The sequence below is a fragment of the Vicugna pacos genome, chromosome 27, assembly GCF_048564905.1.
Source record: "Vicugna pacos chromosome 27, VicPac4, whole genome shotgun sequence".
Lineage (NCBI taxonomy): Eukaryota > Metazoa > Chordata > Mammalia > Artiodactyla > Camelidae > Vicugna > Vicugna pacos.
In genome coordinates this window covers 15772757-15798165 of record NC_133013.1, presented here as the reverse complement: position 1 = coordinate 15798165, position 25409 = coordinate 15772757, and the positions used below count along the sequence as shown (strand labels likewise).

At 42.9% G+C, this 25409-nt stretch overlaps 1 protein-coding gene across 1 annotated transcript in view; it reads right to left on the bottom strand.

Moving 5' to 3' along the window:
- AGBL1 (AGBL carboxypeptidase 1) overlaps positions 1-25409 on the bottom strand; it is a 645810-nt gene that overhangs the window by 443587 nt on the left and 176814 nt on the right. The window contains exon 17 of the mRNA XM_072950742.1: positions 15733-15886. Coding sequence (XP_072806843.1) covers positions 15733-15886 — 154 coding nt within the window. The remainder of the gene's footprint in view (positions 1-15732; positions 15887-25409) is intronic.

Below are 25409 nucleotides of genomic sequence, written 5' to 3'. Positions count from 1 at the left end.
ACATGGGGTTGAGAAAGGCTAGCTCTGAACTACAGATAATCTTACTTCATTAAAAACCCCACCAGCTTTATCTCTCAAGTTATTCCAAGAAAAATGCTTGAGCATTTCATAATTAACATGTGGCAGCAGGTACAGTGAACAAAGCAGGCGTGATTATAATAACTTGAAGTCAATAATTCATAAATGATAATGTATTATTAATCAATTATTGGGGCCTGAACAGCATTTAATGAGATTAAGCTGATTGCCAGGCCGAACTGTTGGGTACATATTGATTTAATCAAAGTGCTTAATTAAACCGTGTAAGTTGCCCACCAAATCATTACATCACAGCTTCCTTCAAAGCAGGACAGTTTCTATTCCACTCCTCTTCCTTCTGAATTAGGAAATGTTATTGACTGAAAAGAAATTAAGATAAGGATCCTTGCTTTGCACAACAGCTTAAGAAACTACCGTATGATCTGGCTATATTTCTTTTCAATTATAAGAATAAAGGTTGTTTGCACAAGCGTACTCCGAGTGCAATATGGTATGTAGGATTCTTTTATCCCCAAAGAGTTCAGAATCTTAATAAACAGGGCTACATTATACACCTAAACAAAGAAGATAGTTGCTTACTCCAATTTAAAGACAAAAAAAAAAAAAAACAGAGCTTCAGAGAAATGAAAAGGCCCTATAACATACTGAGCTGAATTGTGATTCAAATTCAAGTACCCCCACCAACCCCTTTCCCAGCCTGAAGTGTTTCCAAAGCCTCGAATTAAGCTTCAGGCTGCTGAAGACCCGAGGAGCATACCCATTTTCCTCTACAAGTTTCCGACAGCATCTTTCAGAAGCTGGAACTACTTCCCCATCAGCTACAAGTTTTGAGAATCACTCATCACAACTGCGATGCACCAATCCTTGTCTTTTGATACGCAGGTCCTCCTCTCACTTGTCACGTTGCTAATGATGGGAGTTATTTATGTTGAATATTGAACAAAATGCTTTTTGCTCAGTGTTTCAGCCCAGTGATCCTGCCTGAGGGGAGACAGTGACAGCTCTGTCGACACATCCCGGGGTTTTAGGGAGCCTGCTGGTCTTTCTAATTAGGGTTTTATCCTGTCAGTTTCACGAACAGCCACTTCCAACCCAGACGCGCATCAGTACACGTTGAGGATGCCCCTGCCCTATAAATTCTGGGATGTCAAAACCCACACCTGCTACCTGGACTCAATATTCAATGAGCCACAGAAAATCAGCTACAGGGAGGTGCCCGTAGAACACCAGGGCATCACCAACTGCTTCAGAGTTGCGTCATGCGAGCTCTTAACGCATTCATCTGTTGCTGGGGAAAGGCAGCACCATACATACCAGTTTGAGGGCAGAACTCCATCAAGAGATCATTACCAAGGTGGCTCTGGACATGCATTTCAATTACCACATTTCAGGTAGTTAATACGCCCAGTGACTCAGCCGGAGTCTGTGTTCCTGAATCTCTCTTGCAACTGGAATCAGTGGAGTGATCGCCCAGCTGTGGCCTCGGGAGGCTTTGTTTACAAAAACCTGTCTAGGCGACCAAACTACGTCTCTTTTTCCAACTTCGTTTGGGAGAATGGGTGTGGGAAGTCACAATGCCCCCTCATTCGCATCAGTTTTCCTCCAATAATTTAATCCCTTCTTTCAAGAAGAAGAAGAAAAGGAGTATTGTAACACAGTCTTGGTATTCTGTAAGTCAGGCTTGCCATGTGACAGTGTGTGTTTTGTTTTGGGGTGGGAGAAAAGCTGTGCTGTCACCATCACTCCTCACTCCGCTCTAGCGGAGCGGAAGGAAGGATCCCGGTAGGTCCATGAACACTAGTTTTGAAAAAACAGCTAGGACCCATCTCCAGGTTCTACTGCATCACTGTATCCAGGGTTTTTGAGAGCCTGGGGGACACGGATCGGCTATGCTGAGAATCATTCCTGGCCCCAACTACACTAAGTCTACCTGCCCTGTAAACTGCAATTTAGAAACTGCACTTTGGGGACGAAGGGACTGTCTACCAGCTGTAAGGGAACGAGGAGTTCCTCCCGCAGCTGGAGGCACCCCGGGCAAACTTCACAGAGCAGAACAGCTGGGATGGATTAAGTAACCTGACTTTTCGAAGTTGACGTTGGACATGGGTGACTGAAATCAGAAAGAGGAGGTGCCTCTAGGTGAATCAGTCATTTTAAAGGCAAAGAATAAAATAAAACCAAATGAAAATCTCTCTTCTGCTGATATTCATGACATCAAAAATAAATAAATAAATAAATAAATAAATAAATAAGCAGGAGGCCCTGGAGCAAACCTGGTCCTTAGTTGGATTCTTAATTTAAAATTTTCAAAACGCCGCTTCCCTAAAATCCTTATTTTATGCTACCAGGGGGAAAAAGGTGTCCCAAGAATCAGAAAAGAAAGAGTATTCTTTCAGCAGGACTAGTGTCAATTCTAAATATAGCAGAGCCGAGATACAATTTCAGATTCACAAACAGACTCTCAAATTCATATTATCCATTAGAGTAAACAAAAAATAGACTTCCATTTCCCTTTCTAATGGAAAGAAGTAGCATGAAAAGTGGAAAGATCAGGGAGTGAAAACCTCCATTTCCAGCAGAATAACAGCCTAAGTATTCCAAACAATCCCCCAAATGAAACGACCAAAGTGCTAAAATAAACTATTTTTTCGAGAATCATTTTCAATGCACTGTTGAGCCCGTCTGGAAAAGAAGAAATCTGCAGATGCCGAAAACAAAGTGAGACCCAAGAAATCTGGAAGGTTAGCAAGCATCAAAGCACGCTTTTCACCTGAGGGTTTCTACCAAGCCTGGGAGACCCTGAGCTTCTGCCTTGAAGGCTGCAGGAGACCCAGGGAAGTGAAGCGTGGGGCTCACCCGTGGTGGGGCATTCAATAGGAGATTTTTGCATAAAGCTGAGATCCCCAAAGGTCTTCATTCTCAATTCACAGAAAGGGAAAGCAAGAACAACTTTTTATTTCAATTTCTCCCCAGGAGTGTTTAACTATAAGCCAATTTTTCCATACATGTGAATTCACAATCCATATGGGGTCCCCCAAATTTAAGGCAGGTAATATAGTCATCCCAATTTGCTAGCATCCTCAGGCGGCTAGCCAAAGCAAAAACAAATGCTTCCTTAAATAAAGCAGCCTCAGTTCGGACCTCAAGGATTTCCCAGAGATATAATCCTAAGTAAAAACAGTGACTTCGTGTCAAAATTTACAGAACACACCAGGAAACAAGGCCTCGTGAGTGGGAGGCAGCAGAATTGAAGAGATGAGCAAGGAATGAGACTCTAAAAGCAAAATGCTGACGTGAAAAGGATCAAGTAAATTTCCGGAAGTGAAAAATCTAATCATTGAAACTAAAAAGTCCATCGAGAAAGGAAGGGATGTTAATGGAGAGCTTAGGGAGTGAGAAGTCCCATTAACAGAAGAATAAGTGACTAAATACTTTTAAGACTTTTAACAGCCTTCTCAAAGGAACCCATGTAAAAAGCCACTGGGGAATGTTGCCCTCATCCTAATCAAAGAAAAAAAAAAAGCTGAATAATCTATCCCTCATAACTTTTCTTGAACCAATCAGAGGTTAACGTCCCAAAGCAGCCAAGTGAACTAAATTCCAAAGATTGATATAAGTCCCCAAAGGAGAAACACACAAACTTTGCTCCTTCGGTAGACGACGAGAGAAGAAGTGGCTTCTACAGAGGCAGGTGACGTTGTTAACTTTTTGTCATATTTTCCTTAGAATTCTTTTTCTTTAAGAAATACAAATCCTCCAATAGATTTAAGACATTTCCCTTTCCCTTTCTGCTCCTCCATCTTCAGATGCAATCACTATTCTGAACCTGGTGCTATCTTTTTTTTAGCATGATTTGATACTTTTTCTATACATGTTAGTATCCATAAACAATAAATTATATCGTCCTGTTATACAAAAACAATAGGGAATTTTAAAAACAAACTCATGGTCATATTGTGAGGCTTCTTTGAAATAAATGAATCCGAGTATCATCTGGTTGGCCCAGCCTGGCGGTCTGAGTTTGATTACTTTTGGAACTGGCACACTGATGATGACCCGCTCTTGACAGCACATGTTGAGAGGCAGGGAAGGCTTTGCATTTGGGGCTTGAAGACAAGTGAGGAGTCTGGGTTAGGCTTTTATGTCTTAGGTGCAGGGACCCTGAGAGAGAAAAACGTCTGGATGATGGAGACATGGGTTGCCATCTGGTCCCTGCCCCACCTGTGAAGAAGGAGTTGTTTTCATGGGAAACTCAGGGAGACTGGCGTCAAGCATCACTGAGGTGTGGTACCGAGTTCTGGGCAGTGCTAGTCCCCTCCTATTTACGTGGACTCCAGCAACTCTGAAAACCCAGCCGTGGCAGTGGCAAGAGTCCTTTCAGTCGCTGCAAGGGCAGCAGACAACCACCAAGAGAAGCCCAAAGGTCAGGGAAGAACAGAGTGGTCCATAGGGGTGAGTGTGGCCAGTGGCCACTTTATGAGAACATCTGAGGCTACCCATGATTACCCCAAGAAATACCTAGGAAAGAAGCAACTTTTCAAGAGAAGTTAAAGGTCCTGCATTGTGGGAAGGAGCACGAATAGATGCGAGGATCTCATTTGTTCAATAAATACTGAGTGTGCACTGGGTTTGTGCAGGAAGGGTTCTTAGAGATGCAAGAGTGAAAAAATACTGCCCTCATGGCGCTCAGTAATAGGGGCTATGAAGGAAACAGAACAAGGTCATGTGATAATGAGGTTCTGAGCAGAGGAACCCTGCATATGGTGACCGGGAAGGCGTCCTCAACCTGAGCTAGGATAAGAAATCGACCACGCCAAGCTTTGGAGGAAAAGTGTTCCACTCAAGGGAACAGCAGATGCAGAGGCCAGGGGAGGTAGTTAACTTGCTGTGGTCAAGGACTAGAAAGATTCATGTGGATCCCTGACTGATAAAAGGGTAAGATACAGGCGAGAAGGGCGTGCTGGGTCCTGCAGAGGGACCAGAATTTAGATTTTACTAAAATCACAAGGTTTACTCATGTTAACATGACCACATATGTATTCACGCTTTGGAGAAGCCTAGCACATGTTACTTTAGTACAAACAAATATTTTCACTGATGGGGGTAGTATGTCGAAAATAAAGGATGTTCTCTCATTATTGCACAGCTGAGAGAAGTCGTAGAGTTCGGGAGGGGGTTATGAAGCTTAAGATTCAGAGAGTTTGGGGATTAATCTGAGCTCTAACTCTTACTAATCATAGGACTTTCTTAGGGCCTCAATTTTACCACCTAAAGAGGGAGGTCATAAATGTAATTCTTTTTTTCTTTACCTCTCAGAGCTGTTGTGTGGAACAATTAATCATATGTAAACACTCTGTAAACAGTTAATTACTTTAAAAGATATAAATTGCTATAGCTCGTGAGCATATTTATAGGACAGGAGAGTTCTGGGATTGATTCTGCTGAAATATATTACATGTTTCTGCTACAGTAACCACATATAGTCAACTTTTAGTATCCTCGCTAATTGCAAAAATTACTCAGGTAACGCAAAATTTGTTTTATTTCCCTCTGAAATAGATTATATTTTATAGCATATTGGCTTTATAATTATGTGTAGCCTCAGTTCTTATATAATTTGCAGGCCTCTGGAAATGAACATTTTCCAAGACTGAACTCAATATCCATCCACAACAGTCTTACTCTCTCATTTCCTCCTTTGTTGGCCCTGAACTGCACACCCATCACCCAAAGTAAAACTATTTCAACTCCTTCTCCTTTATCCCTACTCCAAATCAATCACCAAGATCTCGCACTTCTTTCTTTAAAATTTTTAAAAAAATTTTAACAAAGGCTTGATCTCCAAAATATATAAGCAGCTCATACGACTCAATAAGGAAAAAATAAACAACCCAATCCAAAAATGGGCAGAAGACCTAAACAAGCAACTCTCCAAGGAAGACATACAAATGATCAAAAAGCACATGAAAAAATGTTCAATATCACTAATTATCAGAGAAATGCAAATCAAAACTACAATGAGGTATCACCTCACACCAGTCAGAATGGCCGTCATTCAAAAATCCACAAATGACAAATGCTGGAGAGGCTGTGGAGAAAGGGGAACCCTCCTACACTGCTGGTGGGAATGCAGTTTGGTGCAGCCACTATGGAAAACAGTGTGGAGATTCCTCAAAAGACTAGGAATAGACTTACCATATGACTCAGGAATCCCACTCCTGGGCTTGTACCCAGAAGGAAATCTACTTCAGGATGACACCTGCACCCCAATGTTCATAGCAGCATTATTTACAATAGCCAAAACATGGAAACAACCTAAATGTCCATCAACAGGTGACTGGATAAAGAAGATGTGGTATATTTATACAATGGAATACTACTCAGCCATAAAAACCGACAACATAATGCCATTTGCAGCAACATGGATGATCCTAGAGAATGTCATTCTAAGTGAAGTAAGCCAGAAAGAGAAAGAAAAATACCATGTGAGATCGCTCATATGTGGAATCTAAAAAACAAAAACAAACAAAAACAAAGCATAAATACAGGACAGAAATAGACTCATGGACAGAGAATACAGACTTGTGGTTACTGGGGGGGGAGGGTAGAGGGTGGGAAGGGATAGACTGGGATTTCAAAATTGTAGAATAGATAAACAAGATTACACTGTATAGCACAGGGAAACATACACAAAATGTTATGATAAATCACAGAGAAAAAAATGTGACAATGAGTGTGTATATGTCCATGAATGACTGAAAAATTGTGCTGAACACTGGAATTTGACACAACACTGTAAAATGATTATGAATCAATAAAAAATGTAAAAAAAATTTTTTTTTGGAAATTTATTTTTTAACATTTTGTTATGGTATGATTCTTGTAAACTACACATATTTCAGATGTACAATTTGATGAATTGTGATAGGTGTATATACCCATGAAACCACAACCACAATCAAGATAGCTAACATTTCCAACACTCCCCAAGAGGTGCAAATTTCAAACTCCCAATTTATCCTTTCTCACCGATCTTTACCCCTTGGTAACCATAAATTTGTTCTCTATGTCTGTGAGCCTGTTTCTGTTCTGTAGATAAGTTCATTTGTGTCTCTTCTTTTTAAGATCCCATATATAAGACCTTTCACTTCTAACTTAGACGTGTCCCCACATTTAGACCCTTCCCTCCCATTTCCATAGACTTATCTTCCTTGGGAACCTCATCATGCAGATGAATGATGACAACTGTTGCTACTTCTTGACTGCTCGTTATGTGTCAGGCTCCGTTCTAAGCCCTTTCCCATCTTCAGATGGATCCATGAAGGCGGTACTATTGTTACCTGCAGTTTATAAATGGGGGAGCCTAGTCAAGGAGAGTTGAAGCATCTTTTCCAAGGTCACAAAGCTGATAAATGGCAGAGCCAAGATCAGAACCCCACTGAGTCTGAACCTAGGGTCCAAGTGCTTAAGAACTCCTCCAGGCTGGGCAACATGTCTCCCCTGCTATCCTTACTCTGGACTTCTCCCACTTCACTGCCACAAAATCTTCCCCCAAAATGAATCTGATCTTGTCATTTCTCAGCTTTTCATAACATCCTATTGGCTCACCATTACCTTCAGGAGAAACTAACATGAAAAATAAGGTTCTTTACCACTCAGCCCAACTAACTTTTCCCTCCTTATTGCCTGACCCCATCATCAGTCCACCATCCTATCGTCCTGGCTCCCTGAGATGCTCACAGCATCATTCCCAGGGTTCCTTGTCTCTGCAAATGCTATTTTCCTGCGTGGAGAGACACTCCTCCATGTCTCTGCATGTAGCAGTCTGACTTCAGGACGCAGATCCAATGGCACTGGCACTGAATCTCAGCTTTATTATCATAAAAATGGGCGTTAATATTTATTTTCTTCCTCAACTCACAAGGGAACTATAAGGACAAAATAATATATTACATAAAAACTGTGTAAGAGTGAAATATGTGATCAGGTATCAGCAAAACGACTCAACCGTATGGCTTTACCGTTTTTCCCATTCTCCCCAACCAGCCTCGGAAGGAGGAAAGATTCTTAGCCTTCCTCTTCTTGGAGCAACCAGACCGAAACGGGAAACAGAAAGGGGATATTCCACCAGACTCAATGTCATCCAGTGTGAGGGTTTGTACTGAGAAATGGTGGGATTATTGGGAACCACTATTTGTGTGTGCCGATTGGTAATAGTAAGAAAGACGAGGAAAAACAAACTTACGGTGGCTTGGATGTGTTTTATGTAACCCCCCTTTCATGTCTTCTCAAGAGAGATTCAAACAGTTCTTCAAATAGTTTTTGGATTCCCATCTGAGGTTTCTTGGAAAGCAAAGCTGTGTCAATATAGGGGCCGTTGTGCACATGAGATTTAGACAGCTTCCCCTTGTGGGTTCCAGTCCCTCTTTGATTCCACCATGAAGATAAATGCTCTGTTTTCTGTGCTTCCACTGAGCTTTGTCCTGGTCTAATTGTTCTGGTATAACTTGCTGTATCATAATGACCTGTTCACGTGACTTTCACACACATACACACACACACAATGTGGATTATGAGGGCCTCAATGACAAAGATTACTTTCAGTATCTTGTAATAACCTTTAACAAAAAAGAATATGAAAACGAATATATGCATGTATACGCATGGCTGGGACACGGTGCTGGACACCAGAAATTGACACATTGTAACCGACTGTACTTCAACTAAAATATTTTAAAATTTTTTTAAAAATTACATAATATATTCCTAATATCTACTGTGGCTCCAAGCCCTGGTTGCCTGAAGAGATGGAAATCCTAAGACAGGAAGAGGGTACAATTTAGTTTAATCCTAACTCTTTTTATTAAAAACTTCCATAGAGAGAAGTCTCTTTATACTCTTGTAGTTCATTTTTTTTTAGCTCTAATATTTGTCAGAAGCAGTGCTTTACAAAAAAAGAAAAGCATTGAATTTCACCAGGAGGCGAGGGGTCTGAGGTCTCAAGCCCCCTCTGCATCAACCTGCCAGGTGACCGAGACAGCTTGTCCACACTTCTGAGCTTCAATCCCTCACCAGCAACTGGGAAACCTAAACCCACAGTTTCTATGGATGTTTAAGCTCTAAAATTCAGTGATCCCTTAGTAGTACTTGGCCCCACATGCCTCTGGGGGTGTGCAAAAAACCCCAGAAATTTCCAGGAGTGAGAGGTTCTACTTCACCAGAGTTTCTGTTTTCCTTGGACCAGTATTGTCGCTTCCCGCTCTCCCCGCTGGAAAGCTCTGCTCTTCCTACCTGATCAGGTGTCTTGGAAAGAGACAAAGGCCAGAGAGGATGGAAAATGATTTGCAAAGAAGCCAAAAGGGGAATTCTGTAGCTGTGTATTTTTCCACTCCGTGCTCATTTAAAACCACTTACAAGTGACAACTCCTGAGCCCAGGCAGGTGCCGCGTGGTAGCTCATTACACCCTCGGGGCCCTGAGTAAATCTTTTTCTCTGAGAATAGCTATTGTCTTCCAAGGAAAAGCTTTTAGCATAATGGCAGGCTGAATAGAACATTGCTTTTGTAAGAAGACTCTTAAGGAAAAGAACTAGGGAAAGGTACTCTTCAGCAAAGGCAAATGCAGCCTCTGGCTTCTCCCCCCTCAGGCCCCCTGGAAAGCAGGGTGTGTGAACCAGAGGAGGCGGTGGCAGCCGAGCGAGATTACCTCACCGCCAGAGACACACAAAGGTCACACTCTGCCCTTTTAGCTTATAATAAATGCAGGGTGGAGGTGTCTCCGAGGGCAAAAATAGCAGATCCGCCCCCTCCCATCCACCTTTGCTGTTTCCTGGCTTCTCACCAGTCGTCGGTGAGTCAGTCAGCAACCAGGCGCTGGGAGAATGAGAGTTTCTGAGAAGAGAATGACATTTTCCCTCAGAAAATCCCCACAAAATCGTCCCCCCTCTCAGGTAGGTCTTGAGGATGGTCAAGACCACACCGTTCTAGGGTCTGGATCTCTAGATGTCCAAAGGGGGAAAACAAAAATCAGCAAGGAAGTTCCTGGGGAAAATGAAGAGACGTAGGTCCCCAAACCCAAAAAGGAACTCAACTCTCCCTGGACTGAAATGGTCATGAAAATATGAGGGGGGAACGCGGAGAAAACGGAAAAGTTAACAAAATGAGGATGGTCTTTAATAAGCAGAGCATTTGGTTTGGGTGCGTTTCTGGGGAATTTCCCGGTGAGGGCAGACCCTGAGAAGGGGGATGTTCTGGAACTCCGGGACAGAGACGTGGGGTCTCCTCCTGAGCACCACTTCCTATGGGTGGGGCCTCAGGCTGGTTTTTTACTTTCCATGAGGCTTCACTTGGCCATCTGCAAAATGGCGTTAACGACAAGTACAGGAAAGCCCATGACAGCCAAGGCAGCGCCTCTGCCAGAAGCAGAAAGGAGACGTGGTTTGGGGGATGGCTGAGCCTTGAAAAGATAGAAGTGTCAGAACAGGCAGGGAGCTAAATATGAGCAGAGAAAGGGGGACACAGACCAAATGGCAGGAACTGGGCAGAAAAGAGGGGCACAGGCCAAATGTAGGAAACCACACATCACATAAGCACCAGGGGCCCCAGGGCAGAGAAAGAAAGGCAGAAACTTTTGGGCTGATAAGCGGTCATACCCTTTGGGGTGATGAGTGGCCTGAAGACCGACAGAGAAAGGTGAGAAAATGCAGGAATCTCCAGTGTCTGAATGTAACCTTTTGCTCATTATGCCCTCATTTTTAATAAAATTAGCCTTGCAGATCAGAAGTACCCACCATGCACCGGCGCCATGACACTTCTGATCCAGACTAAATAAGGACAAAAATCCCTCCTCCCTTTGGGAAGGTGGAGTTGGGATGATAATCAGGGACGACCCCAAACCCTTCCCTCCCCAGTGAATATTCCACCCATTCATTTTTACACCCTGTGTAACTAACTTGCCAAAGAAACACAGGGCAGCTGCTCACCTGAGCCTGCCCACTCTCCCCTTGAGAGTGTACTATCTATCCATCCTTTAATAAATCCTCACTTTACTTTTTTAACCACTACGTCTTGTCTCTGAATTCTTTCTGGGACAAGAACCTGGAACACCGGTTGCATCCACTGGCAACAGAACTCCTCTCCTCTCTGGCTTTCTCATCCACTAGGATTTGAGGAAACAATGCCCCACCTCCCCCAAGACTTCACCCTCTCAACTGCTCTCTAGTTCTGCTTAAATGCAGTACCTCCTCTCAGAGCAAACCCCAAATACACACAGACAGACAGAGACACACACACACACGCACACACACACACCCCAGTCCTGAAGTGTACACAAACTGAAGAAAATATGACTTCTCAGCTCTTTACTTAGGTGTCGCATATTCAAGGGTCTACCAGCCAGAGTACCTACTAACATACAGCGCATGAAAGGCTCTAACTAGGCCGAGTGCAGCTCTGCCAAAACACCTTTAACCAGGGGAGCGTAGTCTCAGAAAGCACTAGAATCAGTGTCCCGGATTGATCTTGTCTACAGGAACCTGCTCCCCAATCTGCTGATTGGTGACCTGTTGAGGCCTTTATCCCATCCTCTTGGATTCTGTTCTTTCCTCAGTCACTCTCCACTCAGCAAAGCCCAAACCTCCAGGGCTCCCGTGACCCCTGGAATCCTATCAGTTTAAGTGCCTGGACTTAACTAATTCTCCAATGCCTCATCCATGAAGAGTCTCTGATGCTCCAATTGAGTCATTTATCCTTTTGTAATGGTTCCCTTTTTATTATGTGTTTCTCTTCAAGCCTGTCTCTACTATAAAGACTTCAATGACAATGTCTCAGAGACCTTCCCTGTGTTCACTGTCCCACTGAAAAGGGCAGAGAGTGACTTTGCTTTCGGAGATCTGCCAACATCTTGGCTCTGAGGGCTCAAATCTCAAGGTATAAAGTGAATCTTCTTTCTTGGGACCATTGTGAGAAGGCACTCATCCTTGGTTCTCCAGAGAGCAATAAAGCATACACCAGGCAAATCTGGCTATTATTGAACTAAAAATATATTTATCAAGAAAATACGGTTAATATTTCCAGGAAAATAGCTTTTTTTAAAAATGCTTTTGAAAAATAAATCAAACCAAATTAAAGCTTCCAGGAGACTCTCTGGAGCCCAGGGCCTAGGAAGGACTAAAAGTAATCAATAAATTGTTCTCAATAATCCCCAGGTCCAGGACTTCAGGCCAGACCACCAGGGAACCAGTCTCCAGCGGGGACTTTCTCCCTCGGCCCCATAGCCATGCTCTTATTTCTTGGGTTGCTAAAATAAGACTGAAGTGATAATCCTGCACAGTGGAAAGAAAGGCTTTCAGTGCACAAATACCTCCTCCTGAGGGGTGAGTGGCCGCCACTGAACGGGAAACTAGCCAGATCACAGCTAAATACAGCTGCAGCCTGAAGGCCTAGTCCCCGGGCAGAGGAAGCAGGTAAGACAACTGAGCACCCCCTGGAGGGAAGCCTGGAGGCAGGAGAGTCTTGAGCTGCCAGCTCACTTGCTGTGTTCTTGTCCTACAACAGTGAAGCACTGTTTGTGGTTCAAGGAAAGCCACGTGGTTTTATTTCTGGTTTACGGCCATGGTTACTTGCATGCTGGAGGGTGGATAGTGTTCATATCGCGCTTTTCTTCTCACTGGCACTGGCCTGTGTTCGTGTATACACTGCAACCTGCTGAGCTAATGTTGGACTCTGCAGCTCACTCAGGACTAAGCTCGCAGCCCTGAGGCCCAGGCCATGCAATCTCAGCCCCGTGCCGGGGTCTGAAGGGCCTGGAAGGAGGGTCTGAATCTTCTCTCCCTCTCTCCTTCTGACACAGGAGGGGAGGAGGCAGGGCACAGCCATTAAAGGAATGGCACAGCCATGGGCACCAGACGGCAGAAGACTTGACCTCCAGTAGACCTTGAGGCTCACTGTACACTCATTGTGATACGCGGCATGGTAAATGGCACACCCACAGGGGCCATGACAGTTCCAAGGCTGACCATGGAAGGTCAAAAAGAGGGCAGTGGCCCAATTCCTGGGAATCCCTGCCCCTCCCCCAGCAGTGGGAATAACCCTCCCACTTGTTAGCATGAGAAGTTACTGAGCCCATAAAAACTGACAACCTGCACCTCGCGGTTGCTCTCTCTGGCCTTCGGAGACTGCCTACGGTCTGTCTGTGCAGTGTGCCTCTCTCTGAATAAATCCACTTTTAGTCAACCATGGCTCTCTCTTGAATTCTTTCCTGTGTGAATCCAAGGACCCTCCCTTGGCGGAGTGCGTCCCAGGGACTCGTCCGAGACCTGGGACACAGCCGTCCTCCCGTGCCCCATTTTCCCTGTATTACTCCCTGCCATGGTGTCTGAAACACCCACCATGAAAATGCTCCCACTGGGTAAGGAAAAGAAAAGAAAATTTGTTATGAGCAGGAAGAGGGTAATAAACGGACAAGAGTCACTTCGGTGTGAGGGGCTTTAACAACTAAGCTAGCTTCTGATAAGGTGAGGACATAGAGGAGGGGAAGTTCTGGCTCACAAAGCGGAGCCTGAATGGTGATGCTCAGCACCTGTGCTGATGACTGTATCAGTGCATTTGTTGTGCATATGGACCCTGGAATCAGAGTAAGAAAATCGGAAACAGGCACCACCCCGACCGTGGTGTTTAATCTCACCAAGTTCCACTTACCTCCTCTGTAAAAACGGACGGTCCTGAATTCAGCCCCACGATGAAAGGTACCAATCAACTACATAACACACACGCGTAAGACCTTCAGTGGACGCGCAAAATAGGTGGGAAAGCCACTTGCATCCTTGGAAGAAGAGAACGGTAACATGGGAAGGGCACTGGCCTTGGTCACTTTTTAGCCACATGACCTTAGATTAGTCCCAGAACCGACTACACAATGCTAGGGACCCTTGCAAAATGAAAAGGCAAAGCCTCTCGTTCGAAACTTTTTTAAGATTTTCAAGATGGTGCTAGAAGAGCATTAAACAAAGTTTAATGGAAAGGCCCTTCCGAGCATGGGGCCTGTGCAGCTGTGCGGCTGGCACACCTGTGAAGGCAGCGCCCATGAGTCCTTTCCCCTCGGGATCCAGCTCAATGATGGTCACTTGCAAGTCTATTACGTCAAAAAGAAAACAGACAGCATTCATTTCACCGCTCTCTGGGCCTCTCCACGCGTGCCCAGGATGCTGCTGACACGGACAACAGCTGACGTACTAGCACAAGTTTAAGGGAGACACTGTAGTGACACATGAGAGTGCGTGTGTATTATTACTACTCGTAGAGCGCAAGCAGAAACCAGCCTCCTTTGATTGCTGTCAAGGTGCGCTAAGAGATCTTTGCTCTCTCTTTTTTTTTTTGAACTGAACTATTTCAGAGTGCCAAATTACTTAGGGGCCTTCCTGTGTTTTAAGTCCTCTGCTTAAAGTAAGAATGATCTCTGTGGTTAGAATATCACCAAGAGCACCATTGTTGGCATAAATAAAAATGCAAAAGCAGAGGCAGCTGCATGTGATCATCAGACACTGGGCACTGTGCAGCTGCTACTTAGAAATGGGACCTGCAAAATACAGACATGCATAGATCCACTTGCCTAAGTAAATAATTAATTGTTGGATGAAGTCTGCACTGGAAGGATTACTGTCTCTAACTTCCCAGAACTGCTCATCTGCAAGGGAAGGACTCTGTGACTGTTACAGAAATTGCTCTCAGATGCATAAAGCACATAAGAGAATTTTTGGAAAATCCCTTATTATTCATCAAAGTGTTTTAAGGCCTTATTAATTCAGATGGGATAATGGCTTGTTGATTAGCCAGACTGTTAAGCCTCCACTGTCAGATGCTGATGGGGTGTGAGAAATTCCGTCTCTGACCCGCCAAAGATTCACCTGAATGCAGTTAGCACCTCATCAGGTAAGGCTGCATCTTTGGGGGATAAATTAGCTGGATCTTTAATCCCCCCGTCTTTTCTCTCATCTTCCCAACTTTTCCGTATTAAAAAGCATCCCCCATCCCACTTGGTTTTTCCTGCCTTATCTCAGGTCTCAGTCTATGTCAGGAGCCAACTTTAAAAGCTAGTTGGTCACCAGTAAACCACGCTCCACCATTAAAAGAGCATGCATGTGCCTGTGTCTGTGTCTGTGCATGTCTATGTGTGGGTGCCTGTATGTTTTGGTTTGGTTTTACAGTTCTTGGCTAGAGCCTCCTCCACACCATCAGCTCTTCGAATCCAAGTTATATTCAGATCATCAAGAGAATTCTTCAGCCAGGGCTCCAGGACTCAACTTCCTTCCTTTCCAAACTTGACAGAGGGGGGGGTTTAACGGCAGTGAGCATGGGGGGAAAAGTCCCCAGATTAGAGGTCAGAAAAGGTGATTCATTTTCCAGTCCTGGTTCTGTTTTAGGAGAAGTAACTGCTCCTTGTAAGCTGCTCTCAATTCCGACAAGTCATTTCATCTCTCTGACAGTTTGTGATTTATTTTTCCTCCCTTTGATATCAAAGCAACATTAACCTTTATCCTTTACATTCCATCCAGAAGAGTTGGGGGTGTTTCTCTAAAGGTAGACCAGTCCCCAACCCTTCATAGAGCATCTGATCTCAAAGGACAGAGTGCTTCCAAGACTGAGGACCAAGCCCCCATCACCCAATCTTCAAAGAATAAGGTCCTTGTTTTACTCACGGAACTGCTCCAGATGCTCAGCACTGTTGGACTCGGGCATGGCGGTGATGGTCACCAATGGACATGAATTTCCTCCGAGTGTCTGGCAGAGAACCTCCTGCCGGAAGTAGACCTGCCTGGGGTTCACGCTTTTTTCCAGCATGTCCAGGTGAGTCTGGAGCAGAGATGAAATAGACGTGCACATTAATATTTTTGACAATAACAATTGTAGAAAGCAGCAACAAAGCTTACATTCATCGAGCTCCTTACCGTTTAGAAGTATTTTTGTTAACTTAATCTGCCCGACACTGGGCATTCAGTGATGAAAAGAGGGGGCTACTCCTACTGCCTGGGGGAAGGTCAGTGAGGCAGAACAGGAGGCCTCGTCCCTGCACGTGTCTGCACAACAGAATGTCCATTTTCATGCTGCACCGAAAGCAAGAGGGTCGGGGCGTATGACATTCTTCCCACGACAGTGACATGTAAAGAATGCAGATATCATGATGATGGGGCACACGCAGGGCACTCGGGAACCTGAGACAGAGCTCCAGCAGTGCAGAGCACTTGAGAATCAAGCGATGTGAGGAGAGCTGTGAGCATGTTAAAGGGAAACAGAAAGCAATTAACCCCAGGAGAATGCTAAGTGCAGGGAACAACTGACTAGTAGCAAATGATTTTTCCTACCCTACCTTCCCATTTACACACTCATGTAAAACACAGAGAGAGACAAAAATGGGGCCCCATGGACACTAGGGCTCTTGGTCAACAATCCTAAAGACCTCCAAAGGTACGTTCACTGACCCGGTGAGAGGGATACTGGCCCTCTCCAACGCAAGAACGTCAGTGCACAAAAAGCATCCTCCCAACTGAAGAGCAAACAGGTATTAACACAAATAGGCAAGGAGAAGGCCAAGGAAACGCTGCCCACCTTGTTTTTGGACAAATAACAAGCCTACTAGACAAATGAAACAAACACAAATCCTATGAAAATTTTTAAAGTATGTATAATACATTTTATGTAAAAGGGAGCAGTGCCCTCAAAAGGTAGAGGAAGTGTTTACACGTGGAAAGGACTTACTATAGAGGTGGCAGGCAGGGTAACAACTCCCCTCAGGATGCCCATGCCCTAATCTTCAGACCCCGTCAATGGGTTACCTTACGTGGCAAAAGGACCTTGCAGACATGTTTAGGATGAAGGTCTATCTGAGATGGGAGGGTATCCTGCACTATCCAGTTGGGACCAATCTAATCACAAGTGCTGAAAAGCACCGAACTTAGCCCAGCTGCAGAGAACCAGCACAGATGCAAAGGACTCGGCCTACCACTGCCGGCTTGGAAGACGGAGGAAAGGGGTCAAAAGCTGAGCGATGTGGTGTCCTCTAAGAGCTGGAAGGGCAAGACAATGGATCCTCCAGAATAAACAAAGCCCCCACACCTTGACTTTGCCCAGTGACTTTTATCCGTGTTGAACTTCTCACCAATAGAGCTGTAAGATTTTTTTCTTACTGTTTAAGCTACCAAATTTGTGATAATTTGTTACAGCAGCGATATAAAACTAATACACGAGGAAATACGAAAAAGAATTTCCTAAACTAAGTAAAAGTCGTGCCATCTGGGTAGGCATAGACTAAAATCTACTTGTATTCTATTGAAACATTTGACTTAGAGGGAAAAAAATTAAGGAAAACGTCCCAAGGAAAAAAGAGATTGCCAGATGATTCTTTCCTGTAGTCTCAGGGATATCTGAAAATTTGACTGAATTATATCCTTTTTATAATTGAGACCCCAAACCATCTGCCGCCACATGGCCCACTGCCTACATTAATATGACTTTATTGTTCCCTGTCTCTTTCCACATAATTTTACTGTTCTAGGAAACTCTTGCCCAAGAAAATAGAAATTACAAATAAATGTATGTTTCATAAATGTATTATTTTTCAGGAACATCTCACCAACTCTTTCATAGAAAGGATCAACTGACTCTTTGATCCAAGACCTTTTGGACCCTTCTCCTCAAGATTCTTGCCTTGTAGTGTCCACCAATCTAAAACCATTATATCATGATCTTTACCCAAAGCTAATTGAGCCCCTACATTAAAATACCCGACTTTAAACAAAACTTTAAAGTCTTAATAAGTAGCCCAGTTTTGCCCTTCCCTCTTTGAGAGACTATTGAGCCTCCGTCCTGTTCTCCCTTGTCAAGTATATTAGTTTCCCATCACTTTTGTCACAAGTTACCATAAATTTAGTGGATGAAGACAACACAAATTTAATGTAGTACAGCTCCAGAGGTCAGAATTCCAAAATGGTTTTTTATTGTGCAAAAATCAAGGTGTTGGCAGGATGGTGCTCCTTCTAGAGGCTCTAGAGGGTAAGTCATTTCCTTGCCTTTTCCACCTCCTGGAGGTCACCTGCATTCCTCGTCCCATGGTGCCTTGCTCCACATTCAGAGTCAGCAGTTACATCATTCCACCTTGGCTTCCATGGTCAAATCTCCCTCTCAGACCCTGACTCTTCTGTCTCATTCGTTCATGGTTAAGGATCCTTGTGATGACACTGGACCCAGTCTGATAATCCAGCATCATCTCCTCATCTCAAGAGCCTTCACTTCACATCTGCAAAGCCCCTTGTGCCATATAAAGCAACATCTTCACAGGTTCCAGGGGTTAGAATACGGACACCTTTGGAGGGAGGCGAGTAGGCATTAGTCTGTCTGTCCCACCAAAGTAAGCAACAAACTCAGGTCTGTCCTAGAAATAGGTTGTTCTGGTGATATTTCTGGGAGCCAGCATTTGACACAACACTAAGAAAAGGAACTCTGAGGATGGCTGTCTCAGATTCGAGACGAGAATTCAGCTAAGGCGCATGTGTCTGGCCAAACGTTCGTATTCATTCTTCTGATTGTTTGTCAGGTGATCACCAGGCATGTGTGTGATGCACCTGCACTGGAGATTGGGAGCGAGTCTCATACCCTTGCAGAGACAAGGAGACTAATTGTACATCCACAAACACAAAGGCCCTCCCTAACTAGCCAAGCGTGAAGGCTGAAGAAACCCCAGGGCTGATGAAAGCTTTTCCAGGCTGAGCTCAGCTTCATCCCTCGTGACCACATACTTCCTCAGTGAAGAGTGATCAGGACCAAGGAGGCTGTGCCTAGGAGTCCAGAGACCTTCACAAAGCCATTCTAGGATGCTTGCTCTGTATCCTTTACCAAGGATGAGTTCATGTGGTTCTGGGTAAAGCATCATCCTATGTGTTTGATTGTCCATCTAAACTCAACACTACTGCTCCTTGTTGAGCAGAATGGGGGTTGCACAGTACAATTAAAGTTAGAGAGAGAGAGAGTGTGTGTGTGTGTGTGTGTGTAGACAGACCTACATAGATACACATACACATATGCAAAAAGGCATTCTTGGGTCATACTCCCTTGTGCAACACTAGATGTCAGAGGAAATGCAGTACTGCTTAGAGTTTGAAAATACAAAGGATTATAATCAGTAAACCTATAGCCAGCCAACTTTTTCCTCATGAGTTTTGCTCAAAAATGCTCAGTTATGCAAGAGCTCAGAAAACATATCACCTCATTTTTATTGACAATAATAACTTGAAGGCGAACTTCAGCTGCCCCCAAATTGAACTAAAGAATAATATAAAAGGATAGTCCAGTTAAACAAGGTTTGTCTAAATGACTCTTGGAAAACATGGTTACTACCTAATATAAACATAAAATATAAATCTTTAGGGAGAAAATACGTATTATCAAATGTTAATCTCATGATCTGGTTCTAAAATGAAATTTTTAAAAATGCGTAAGTAAGGAATAAAGTAAAACAAAATATTAACTTTCCAACTTAAATGGACATAATATTATTTAATTCGTGAAAACAGAAAGGCAGTCTAGCAAGATGACTAAGAGGGCAGGCCCCTGAGTCAAACTGCTTGGGTTCAAATTGTAGCTATGGATTCTAGACAAGTGGTGTAAATTCTGTCCTTAACCTCTTTGTGACTCTGTTTTCTCATCTTTAAATTGTATATAAAATAGCATTACCTAGTTGCTAATATAGTTATTCAGTAGTTGCTATAATTTAGCCATATATTGTATGTGAGAAGTGCCTGTCAGATAGGAAGCACTCAATTTTAGCTGTTACTATTGATGGAGAAATGTAGGTTCAAATGATGTTTTTAAGATCTAAAAGGGAAACACTATAGGGAAAAAATCAAAGAAAATATGGTCACTCTATGTTACACGAAAAAGGAAGAAAGAAAGAGAGGAAGGAAGGAAGAGGGACGGACAGATGGACAGAGAAAGGGGGAGAGAGAGAAAGAAAAGCAATGAAACATGGAAAACAGCACAAAGCCGAAATGACAGAAGTAACACCAGAAACTGTTATAAGTATAAACAGGTTAAATAGCCTTATGAAATGACAAAAACTTTCAGATTCGTTTTTAAAACTCCCATTGCCTGTTGTATATAGAAGGTAATTTTAAAGAGAAGAGAAAAAAAAAAAAGACCCATGATGTGTATGAAAACACGCCTAAATTATCTTTTTATTTTATTTGCCTCTACTAAAACATTTTAAAAGAGAAATATTGAAACTAAATGGATAAGCAAACATAAATTAAAGTGGGCATGGCAGCAGTAATATATGAAGAAGTCATATTCAAGACCAAATGCATTAAATGGGCTTAAAAATCTTATTTTGATAAAGGGCACACTTCACAATGAACATACAAAACTCATAAATCTTAAGAATCAAATAATGCAGAATTGAAATATACAACACAGAAACGGCAGAAGGGGAAAAAAATGTACGAGGAGAGAAAGACTTTAAAACAGTACCTCGGTCTTGAATAAATCAACTGCAAAAAAATGATATGGAGTATTTGAACGATACTGTTTTTTATAGATATATGTCAAACTGTCTTTACAGAGAATATCCATTATTCTTTTTCTTGAGCATCCATGGAACTGTAACAAAAATTCATCACATGCAGGACTATTAAAATATTCACTAAATTTTTTTTTAAAAAAGCAGAAATTGTACAAACCACATCTTCTGACAACAATTAGATGAAATTAGACTGACGTAAAAGTGGTTTTTAAAACAGCAAAAATAAAACCACTTGGGAACAGGAAAGTGTCCTCCTAAAAGAAGCTCATGAAAGAAATTCATATTAAAAAGAAGATCAATATTAAATCAGTATAATTAAAGCCCTGCTAGGGAAGCGTTCTTCTGGTGTCCCAGGAGAGATGGCGCAGGACAGGAACGAAAAAGACCCCATCGGCCTGTCAGCCATGTCTCAGCCATGCTGGAAAAGGGGAAGTCCCGCACCATCAGAAAGAGTCAAGATTTCCCTGGACACAGACGATACTCTCTGTGATCATAAACAACTTCTTTTAATCATTCTCATAAATTTCCAGGTGAAAGCTGCTCCCAACACTAATTATTGAAATCTGGACTAAGTAGACTCCGCCTGACAATTACTATCAAGATTCTAGGCTCCCAAACTAAGAAATTGAGATCTTTTGCTGCAGCATTTCCCAAAATGTAATCTGCAGGATGTTACTGAGTGCTGGGGTGTGGACAGGGAGGTGGAGAGGCAGGAGCTTCATAGTCAAAGCACCTGGGACAGGGTGAATTAAAGGAAATGAAAATGAGGACATTTTCATGGCTGCAGAACCGGTCAGGTTCTTTAACGTGCTCATATGCACTGTGAACTCCTAGAAGAAAAACTAGCAAATAGTGCTTCATGAATTTATATGACCCTGAAACCCTTTTCCTCTAAAGATCTCGGGACCCTGGTGTGCTGTGGAATACACTCTGGGAAACGCTGTCTGCTGAACTGTTTCTATGAAGGCTTTTGCTTTGTTTTGTTTTGTTTGTTTTGTCTTGTTTTTGACACCAAAGCTATTTGTTCCACACTGAGGTACGGCTACAAGGATTCTTGAGGTGGGGTGAGGTGGGTGGGGATGGAGGAGACAGGGAGGCCCTTCTCCAGGAAAGTACTGGCCATCATTCTTTGATGTGTACAAAGTTACAAATAGGCCATAGCCCTTCTTGCCAAGTCTTAAAAAAAATAAAATCTAGATTTTAGAAATCAGATATGGGAAGCAGGTTTGAAACAGGTTTGTCTATAGAAGTCACCAAACACAATTAGCTACAAGAGAAAAAAGTCAAAAAAAAAAAAAAAAAGCACCTTGTGCCCACACCCATTGTCCTTCAAAACAGTGTCACTTTAAGGGGCTCCTTCGGGGTATATGCTGGAGAAAGTTTGAAAGCTTTCTTCTCCTAGGAGTTCTTTGTTAATTTTTTTTAATATTCCACTTTTCACGATTACTATTGCAACTCAACACATGCCTAATATTTTTAGTTTAAGCTCACTTTCTGTGATTGTTCATGCAGCCATCTCCCTGCACCCCTCACTGAAATCTCTGTCCCATCCCACCTGCCACTGAATATGCAACATCTCTGCTCTTAGTGCATTATTCTGACCCCAGAAGTTAACCAATTATAAACTTCTGTTGGATTGCCTTTTGCCAAAACGGCTTTGTATTGTTCTCCTGAAAATGATTTTTAGGTGAATGCTCCCATCTCGGGTCCAGCCGGGCCATGTCTAATTGGATATTGTTGGCAACACTGATGAGAGAGGTAGGGTTTCTGAATGAATGTGCCAGCCGCCAACTGTAATAACAGCCCTGCGCGGGTCTTCTGCCCCTCTGCTTTATCAGCTACCCCCTTAAAACTTCCATAAAAGACTTCACTTGACCTCAGCAGGTTACCCTGGTGATGGCCACCGATAAAATGAGAAGCCCTCTGCGCTCCAAGATCATTCCTTTCTTATTGTGATCCCCTAACTGCTGCACTCCCTGTTCCCCTAATTCAGAAGGACGCTGAACCCCTAAGGAGATGGCCTGTTTTATTTGTGTACTGCCTAGTTCTCGGCTGTCACTTAAATACACCCATCAGAGAATCGAAGGCTTCTCATGGCAAAAGAAGAACAAATGACACCTTTCAGCTAAATAAAAGCAACGGAACGTGCTATAAGCAGGTTCTAATGAGCGTCCTCAAACTGCCCCGGTCTGCCAATACCACGCTCCCTAAGTTAAACAGACTTCCTTTGAGACTGAGAGAAGTGTTGAGTCTCTAGGAGTAAGCTCACAGGTTTGCCCGTTAGAAAAAGATGATTTTAGTATCATTTTCCATTAAAAATGAACAAAGTTATGTTGCTGATGATTTGGAGACGAGAGCAAAGGAAAAGCAATCATAATCAATCACCCTAAGAAACCTGTCAGTAGCTGTCATATTTCTTTCTTTTTGGTCCTCTACTGGGGATTTTTTTCACATAATTTTAGTTTTGTTATAAATTGTGGAATGGGTGGCTTCCGATCAGCCCCAGAGAAAATAATCACACAAACTCAAAAAAAAAGAGAGAGTAAATGCTCTAATGGTCACCATCTAATATTGTTTACTAGACGGAAGGACTTGGCCAACACTTTCCATGTGTCAAGTCGTTTCATCTTGATAACCCCTAGAGTAATGCTTTCTACATTTCCAGTTTTAAAGATGTGAACACTGAGGTTGAGGGAAGTTAAAAAGCTTGCCCACGGCTACCCTACAAGAAAACACAGAGCTTAGACCCCAACCCTGGCCTTCTGACTCCAGAACTTATTCTTACATTGTGCTCAAAACCCTGGAATTCAGGAGTTGTCCCTGTGGTCAATGACTTCACCACCCACGCACACCTCAGCTCCTCCAGAATGGCCTTTCGTGTCCAACTCCTCAACATCAGGACCCTTCTTTGGTGCCTGTCCTTTGTTTTGGCCCATTCAAAGACAGGTGCCTGTCCATTGATTACCTGACAACACTGATTTATGACTTCCCCATTGCATCTTTGATCTACCACATGTAGGTCAATAGTTCCCATTTGACACGTTTTAAACTTATCATTTATTCTGAGCCCTTTTGAAGAGATTGTGAATATGGCATTCTCATTCTCAGTTCTTCCTGTCTCTCTCCCTCTCTGCCCTTACCCTCTCTCCCCCTTTCTCTCCCCACACTACACTCCATTTCATCTCTAAAGATAATGCTGGTAGCATCTATCACAGTGGGTATATGTGTCCAGTGGAAAAACTCTGCTCTGCACTCTTAAAAGCCTTAAGTTCTTGCAACACGTGAATCCTACTCATGAGCACTCTTCCTGTCTCTTGGCAACTAATACAGTTGTAAGTTTTCAGTGAGATCCCATTTTCTTACTCTCAAAAATGTCCATCAAAAACTCTCTTGGGGCACCATTTTCAACCAATCCTTCTGGCTACCCAGGGGCAATCCATAACATAATCCAAATACTTTAACAAGTATTGCTAACAACACTTTAACAGTCGTTGCAATTATTGATAACTTGAGATAGATGATTAAATGGATTTCCTTTTGCTTGCTTCATAATTACAGTAATATTGTATTTCTTTCTTTTAGCTTTCCTTTAATACTGTAATTTGGACAATTATCCAACAGAGTTCCTGGCAAGCATCTGGAAGATATCAATTTGAAAGAACCAAATATTAATTCTCTCATTATAAGAGAAGAATACTTTTTTTAAAGTTGCAAAATTACAGTCATGTTGAAAAACCCTCCAACATACATGTCCTCTGCTGTAAAAATGTCTGTAATTATTAAATGTAATCCATATTATAAGAGATTTACAAATTATGAATTCCACATAGAAATGTATTTTCCACCCCTCAGCATAACCCCCGAGTAACATACAGTTAATTCTGCCCTTGGGGTATCATTCACATTTAATTTATCACTGATCTGTGAGAAGAAAATTGCTTCTCCTTAGGACATGTCCAAAAATAAAAATGACTAGTGTGCATTCCAGAATGTACTCATTTTGTCCATGATGGGAGGAAGGGGTTTTGTTTTGTTTTTTGTTTTTTAAGAGAAGTCACAGAGTCAATTATTGTCTTAAACCCAGAGAGGACAAAGCCCATGCATTATTGGAAATGTAAAACCTAAAATCGAGTATATACATTTTTCTCTTCACGTAACAAATCGTCCTTCTTACTCTGTTCTACTCATTTAAAAGGAATGAAAAACTCTCCCTTTTCCTGTCTCTCTTTCTCATTAACTCTCATCAAACTTACCCTGGTGGGAAGAGATTCCGTCAATAGGTTAAGTAATAAGCCAATAGAAATCAATGAACAAGGCCTCTCTCTTCCTCTCATGGAGACCAAGTGATGGAGGGGTCCTCTTTTCTTGAGGTTTGTACCCCTCAAGATAAAATTACCCCCAATTTGACCTCAGTGGCTCCTAATCTATTTGTTGACTGTGAACTTTAGACCCTGTGCTTTGGTCTGACAAGAGGAGTGAGTGGTCCCAGAAGCACAAGATATGACACACAGTAACTACTACAACAGCAGCCCACTCTTCTGGGCGCTTGTCACCATCAAGGTGTGTGATCATGTAACCTCCGACGGCTGCGTTCAAGTTCTCAGCCCACGATTTCTATCTATAAGGCTGAGTGCTACAGATGTGGTCCAGCTGAGGATAGCATTGTCCCCAAAGATGACCCCATTTTTATTCCAAGATGCTTTGATGGGTCCTTTGAAGTGCCTACAAGCTGATTCAAAGTCTGAAATTCACAGGAAGAAGCCAGGCGCGGCCCAGGCCAGCTGAAGGAGTTTCAGACCTTCTATT